General features: G+C 45.3%; 1 protein-coding gene across 1 annotated transcript in view; it reads right to left on the bottom strand.

Moving 5' to 3' along the window:
* Positions 1-399: 399 nt before the first annotated feature.
* Positions 400-7,538, bottom strand: part of slc23a1 (solute carrier family 23 member 1) — a 53,501-nt gene continuing 46,362 nt past the window's right edge. Inside the window, exons 11-14 of the mRNA XM_049591324.1 lie at positions 5,396-5,525; positions 4,477-4,620; positions 4,120-4,215; positions 400-852 (exon numbers count right to left, since the gene is read on the bottom strand). Of these exons, the coding sequence (XP_049447281.1) occupies positions 626-852; positions 4,120-4,215; positions 4,477-4,620; positions 5,396-5,525 (597 nt within the window). The 3' untranslated portion in view covers positions 400-625. The remainder of the gene's footprint in view (positions 853-4,119; positions 4,216-4,476; positions 4,621-5,395; positions 5,526-7,538) is intronic.

Here is a 7,538-nt window from a genome sequence, read left to right as displayed (position 1 = left end):
TATCTGCTGATGTTTGTGATAAACTGAAGGATGAAGTGTTCCTTTATGTGTCAGATGTTTGTGATAAACTGAAGCATGAAGTGTTCCTTTATCTGCCGATGTTTGTGATAAACTGAAGGATGAAGTGTTCCTTTATGTGTTGGATGTTTGTGATAAACTGAAGGATGACGTGTTCCTTTATGTGTTGGATGTTTGTGATAAACTTAAGGATGAAGTGTTCCTTTATGTGTCGATGTTTGTGATCAACTGAAGGATGAAGTGTTCCTTTATGTGTTGGATGTTTGTGATAAACTTAAGGATGAAGTGTTCCTTTATGTGTCGATGTTTGTGATCAACTGAAGGATGAAGTGTTCCTTTATCTGCCAATGTTTGTGATAAACTTAAGGATGAAGTGTTCCTTTATGTGTTGGATGTTTGTGATAAACTGAAGGATGAAGTGTTCCTTTATCTGCCGATGTTTGTGATAAACTGAAGGATGAAGTGTTTCTTTATGTGTTGATGTTTGTGATAAACTGAAAGATTAAGTGTTACTTTATGTGTCAAACTGTCATCTCTGATAAAACTACAGATCATGTCACAGGTGTGATTCCTTCTCAGTCGACATCGACTTATGACATCATCACAGTCACACCTTCGTACTGGGCTGGCTGATGCCAGCATCTTCCTCCTCTTCCTCCTCGCACGGCGGCGGATCATCAAACCCCTGAAAACCTCTGAAGGAGGGGCTGATGGGAAACCGTCTGAGCCAGCTGGTCCGTCTCACCATACCCATCCCTAGAGGAAGATCATAGGAGGAAGAGGAGGAGGAGAAGGAAGAGCTCCACTCAACCAAACCTCTCTCCTGTTTGGAACCTGGAGACACAAAGAAGGAAATATGCTGTAAACACAAACACACCGCAACAACAAATGTCCAAACACATGCAACGAGTCAGCCCAACAATGTTTTTACACCTTCAGTCTGAAACAGCTGAGGTGTTGACCAGGAACTAATGACGACCGAGGTGTTCACCAGGAACTAATAACAGCTGAGGTGTTCACCAGGAACTAATAACCAGGAACCAATAACGGCTGAGGTATTCACCAGGAACTAATAACAGCTGAGGTATTCACCAGGAACTAATAACCAGGAACTAATAACAGCTGAGGTATTCACCAGGAACTAATAACCAAGAACTAATAACAGCTGAGGTGTTCACCAGGAACTAATAACCAGGAACTAATAACAGCTGAGGTATTCACCAGGAACTAATAACCAAGAACTAATAACAGCCGAGGTGTTCACCAGGAACTAATAACAGCTGAGGTGTTCACCAGGAACTAATAACCAAGAACTAATAACAGCCGAGGTGTTCACCAGGAACTAATAACAGCTGAGGTGTTCACCAGGAACTAATGACGATCGAGGTGTTCACCAGGAACTAATAACCAGGAACTAATAACAGCTGAGGTGTTCACCAGGAACTAATAACCAAGAACTAATAACAGCCGAGGTGTTCACCAGGAACTAATAACAGCTGAGGTGTTCACCAGGAACTAATGACGACCGAGGTGTTCACCAGGAACTAATAACCAGGAACTAATAACAGCCGAGGTGTTCACCAGGAACTAATAACCAGGAAGTAATGATGGCAGAAGTGTTTAAAAGAGAGACGATAAGATAAGATACACGTTTATTGATCCCACAATTGAGAAATTCTAGTGCAGCAGTCAAGGAGAAAGAGTCAGATAAAAAATTCAAAATTTAAACTCAAAACTTAAAACTGGGTATGCAAAATGAAGTACAAAAATACAAGAAGCAGCGTGAATTAAAGAGAACATATCTAGTGCAAGTGATTGTATGTGCAAAAAACAGCAAACAGCAACAAGGGGGGCAGTAAGCTTATAACGGTGTTTATAAAGTGTCCATGGTCTAGTTTATTATGAGCAGTGGAGGACCTGCAATAGCGTTCCTTCACACACTTTGGGTAAATCAGTCTTTCACTGAAGGAGCTCTCCAGAGCTTTTATCTCCTCCTTGATCAGCTTGTCAAATCTCTTGCTATCTGCGTTGCTGCCCCAGCAGACCACTCTGTAAAAGATGGCTGATGCCACCACAGTGTCAAAGAAGGTCTTCAGGAGCGCCCCCTACACTCCAAAAGACCTGAGCCGCCTCAGCAGGTAGAGTCTGCTTTGGCCTTTCCTGTACAGTGCTGTTATGTGATCAGTCCAGTCCAGTTTATTGTTAAGATGAACACCCAGGTACTTATAAGATGTCACCATCTCAATGTCCTTTCCCTGGATGTTCACCGGTGTTGGGGGGAGGAGTCTGCGCCTGTGGAAATCCACCATCAGCTCTTTGGTTTTCCCCACGTTGATCTGAAGGTGGTTCCTCAGGCACCAGTCCACAAAGTCCTGGTTCAGTTCTCTGTACTCCCTGTCATCCCCATCTGTGATGAGGCCGACGATGGCAGAGTCGTCAGAGAACTTCTGCAGATGACAGGTGGGGGTGTCGTATGAAAAGTCTGCAGTGTAGAGGGTGAAGAGGAACGGTGCCAGCACCGTCCCCTGCGGGGCCCCCGTACTGCAGACAACCAAGTCCGATACACAATCCTGGGTCCTGACATACTGCGGCTGGTCTGTGAGGTAGTCCAGGATCCAGGATGTGAGGTGATTAGCCACCCCTATGTGCTCCAGTTTGTCCCTCAGAAGCGCAGGCTGTGTGGTGTTGAAAGCGCTGGAGAAGTCAAAGAACATGATTGTCACAGAGCTTCCGGGCTTCTCCAGGTGAGAAAGAGCTCTATGCAGGAGGAAGATGATGGCGTCATCCATCCCAGTGCCAGGCTGGTAGGCAAACTGCAGCGGGTCCATTGAAGGGCCTACTGCGGGGCGGAGACGAGACAGGACCAGGCGCTCCAGAGTCTTCATGAGGTGCGATGTTAATGCCACCGGTCTGAAGCTGCTGAAGTCCTTGGGGTGCAGGGGAGCGGGGATGGGGGAGGTGTTGAAGAAGTGTGCCAGGAGTGTAGGTGGGGGGAAGGTGAAGGTGAGGATGAGGGGGGTTGCAGCCGTGATGTCTGGGCCGGGGGAGGGGCAGACTGATCAAATCTATTGAAGAACAGATTCAGATCATTCACCCACTGCTGGTCGCCTCTGGCCTGGGAGTCTGGCTGTTTGGGTCCTGAGATGGTTTTCAGACCTCTCCAGACTCCACTGACGTCGCTCTGCTGCAGCTGTTCCTCCATCTTCGTTTTATATCCTTCCTTCCCCCGCCTGATGTTTCTCCGTAGCTCCTTCTGCACGGCCTTCAGCTCCTCCTTATTTCCAGAGTTAAAAGCTCTCTGCTTCTCCTTCAGAAGAGCTTTTAACTCTGGAGTAATCCAGGGTTTAGTGTTGGAGAAGCAGCGTACAGTCCTGGTGGGTATGGTGTTTTCCACACAGAAGTTAACATAGTCCGTAATGCATGATGTCAGTCTGTCAGTGTTCCTGTCCATGGGAATCACTGAGTACCTCCCACACAGTGGCCTCGAAGCAGTCTTTCAGGGCCTCCTCGGCCTCCTCAGACCACCTGTTCACAGTGCGGGTGGTTGCTGGTTCTCTCTGCACCAGAGGTCTGTAGACAGGCAGAAGATGAACCAGGTTGTGATCAGCTCTTCCCAGGGGGGGGCAGGGGGGATGAGTGGTATGCCTCCTTGGTGTTGGCATAAAATAAATCCAGTGTTTTATTGTCTCTGGTGTGGCAGGAAACATCAGGAACTAATAACCAAGAACTAATAATGGCACTGAAAAATCCTTCCATGTGATAAGTTTAACTGATTTTAAAGGTGACTGGTGTTCTGGATCATGTGATGATCTGACCACTCAAAGCAGTTTTTACACTACAAGTCACATTCACACACACTAAAACACACACACACACACACACACACACACACACACACACACACACACAAAGTGTGTTTATAATTGTTTCTCTTCATCACTATGAGACAGATTCATCTCACTCAACACTGTCATCCATGACAACAGCTGACCATCTGTCTGTGTGTGTGTGTGTGTGTGTGTGTGTGTGTGTCTGTGTCTCTGTGTGTGTGTCTGTGTCTGTGTGTGTGTGTGTGCGTGTGCGTGTGCGTGTATGTTTTACCTGGTATCGTGTTGTCGAGACAAAAAGCCAGAAAACCGCCAACAAACATTTCGGTCGACAAAAGAACTGTCAGAATCTGATCCAGCTCCGTCAGACCTGAACACACACACACACACACACACACACACACACACACACACACATTTTACACAAACTTTATTTAAACCTTACAGAAATGATGTCTTTGACCTTTGACAGAGACTTCTGGTCACAGCCGAGGTGACTGATCCTGGATCAGATTATCACAAAAACCTTCGTCTACGTACGAAAATCAGAACATGTAAAATGAAAAACAAATCATCGAGACTTAAACTTTATCCAGAAAAATAACAAGACGTTACACACACACACACTCACCTGTGCTGATGGAATCGGGGTGTGCGTCCAGGTACGTTGGCAGAGTCAGACCGAAAAACATTGAGAACCCAAGAACGAAAAGATTTCTGGATGAGTTCAAATCCACCAGCTGCAGGTTAGATAGCCCGACAGCCGTGATCATACCTGAGAGATACCGACACACCTGGATTATTATGACATCACTGACACACCTGGATTATTATGACATCACTGACACACCTGGATAATTATGACATCACCGGCACACCTGGATTATTATGACATCATTGACACACCTGGATTATTAAGACATCACCGACACACCTGGATTATTATGATATCATTGACACACCTGGATTATTATTATTATGACATAACTGACACACCTGGATTATTATGACATCACTGACACACCTGGATTATTATTATTATGACATAACTGACACACCTGGATTATTATGATATCATTGACACACCTGGATTATTATTATTATGACATAACTGATACACCTGGATTATTATGACATCACTGACACACCTGGATTATTATTATGACATGACTGACACACCTGGATTATTATGACATCATTGACACACCTGGATTATTATGACATGACTGACACACCTGGATTATTATGACATCATTGACACACCTGGATTATTATGACATCACTGACACACCTGGATTATTATTATGACATGACTGACACACCTGGATTATTATGACATCATTGACACACCTGGATTATTATGACATCACTGACACACCTGGATTATTATGACATCATTGACAACTTGGATTATTATGACATCACTAACATACCTGGATTATTATGACATCACCACCACACCTGGATTATTATGACATCATTGACACACCTGGATTATTATGATATCACTGACACACCTGGATCAGATACAACCTGTGACAGTGACTCACCGAACAGCGTGCAGAACATCCCTCCTAGGATGGGATCCGGCAGGGAGGCGAATAGAGCCGTGAACTTTCCGACTGATCCCAGAATCAACATGATTCCTGCTCCATACTGCACCACCCGCCTGCTGCCCACCTGCACAGAGGGTCAATGAATCAAACGTCCACCTCATGAACTGACTGCAGGAAACTCTCTGGTCTTTGTTTAATATTCACACCACCTACTGTTCCGATCGTCAGCTGCAGTTTGACCAAAATACCAGGATGCACTTCCTGTCTCGTTTTACAGTTCTCACACATACACATTTTTCTGACCCACAATCCCTTGCACAGTGGACAATACGTCTCATCGACTGAGCTGCAGATGGACGGTAACTTAGCAACATCTGATAGAAGCTGTGAAGACGGCGGACAATTTGTTTGAGTTTCACAACTTCTGTGTTTAATTAATATTTAGATAAACTTTAATAAACACAAATAAACAATAAACAGATTTAATTTAAATTATATTTTTTATCACTAAAATGTTTTTAATTTCAGATTGATTTTATTTATATGAAATTTTTATTTACATAAGATTTTAATTTAAGATGGTTTCATAGAAACAATAAAACATTTAAACTGACCCGAACAACAAACACCAAAAAGAGACTGAAGACATTTGTAAAAAACAACTTTTCTCTAACAAACGCTAAAACATCCGACCTGAGGACTTGTTGCGAAGACATACAGACTAGTTAAAGCGGACTAGTTTCAGAGACACAAGTACTGGTTGGAGAGACCTGAGGACTAGTTTCAGAAACACAAGGACTAGTTGGAGAGACCTGAGGAATAGTTTGAAGCCCCTCTTACACCGCCATATTTTCCGCAAATGTTGGGCCGCTTTGCCTGCAAACTGTGAGTGTTTAGACACACAGGCCAAAGAGGCCATTAACCCTCACGCCCCCCATTGCCCCGAAAAAGGCACATTCTGTATAAACAAAAGTAGGTAGGCGGCATTTTGCTGCACTCCCCAATTTTGTCTTTATACTGCCAATGCTGAAAAAAGACTGATTGGGCTTTCCTGCAAATTTGCACAATTCCTATCTAAAAAGGGCTTCACAGACAAGAGGACTAGTTGCAGGGACATGAGGACTAGTTGCAGGGATGTGAGGGCTAGTTGCAGGGACATGAGGGCTAGTTGCAGGGATGTGAGGGCTAGTTGCAGGGACATGAGGGCTAGTTGCAGGGATGTGAGGGCTAGTTGCAGGAACATGAGGACTAGTTGCAGGGATGTGAGGGCTAGTTTCAGGGACCTGAGGACAAGTTTCAGAGAAATTGGAACTAGTTGCAGGGACATGAGGACTAGTTACAGGGGACTAGTTGCAGAGACCTGAGGGCTAGTTGCAGAGACATGAGGACTAGTTTCAGAGACCCAAGGACTAGTTGCAGATACCTGAGGACTAGTTTCAGAGACCCTGTTGCAGCCACAGCCTGGCCTCCAGTTTTTTCCTTGTGTTTCCCCTACCCTTGTGTCCCCTGTGCTCCTCTGTCTGTTTCTCTGTGTCTGTGTGGTGGGCGTGGCGCTCCTCTGCTTCCGGCTCCCTGGTCACTGCTGATCTGACACACCTGTTCCAAGCCAGTCACCTGCAAACCATCAGCTCATCAGCCCTACAGTATATCTACCCCAGTTTTCCAGCCGCTCAACGCCAGATTGTTGTTTCACTGCTGCGGTAGTACGCTTCAGGCCAAATCTACAGTGTTCTAAAGCTTTGCTTCTCTGTGACTTTCCAGTGCTTAACTTAATTTACTCCTCTGCTGCAGATCCATCACCTGCTCATCCAGCTGCCAGCCACTTACCTGCACATCCACGTCTCCACATCACTGCTGCCTTCCTCTACTGTGGATCTCCTTGCCCTTGTCATCAGCCCTCCATCCAATACCCCCCCTCTACAATAAAAGACCTTATATCTCCATGGGCTAGTTTCAGGGACCTGAGGACAAGTTTCAGAGAAATTGGAACTAGTTGCAGGGACATGAGGACTAGTTACAGGGGACTAGTTGCAGAGACCTGAGGACTAGTTGCAGGGCCCTAAGGACTAGTTGCAGGGACCTAAGGACTAGTTGCAGGGACCTAAGGACTAGTTGCAGGGACCTGAGGGCTAGTTGC

The sequence above is a fragment of the Epinephelus fuscoguttatus genome, linkage group LG12, assembly GCF_011397635.1.
Source record: "Epinephelus fuscoguttatus linkage group LG12, E.fuscoguttatus.final_Chr_v1".
Classification (NCBI taxonomy): domain Eukaryota; kingdom Metazoa; phylum Chordata; class Actinopteri; order Perciformes; family Serranidae; genus Epinephelus; species Epinephelus fuscoguttatus.
The sequence above is the reverse complement of the archived record's forward strand: the minus strand, read 5'-3'. Positions and strand labels throughout refer to the sequence as shown.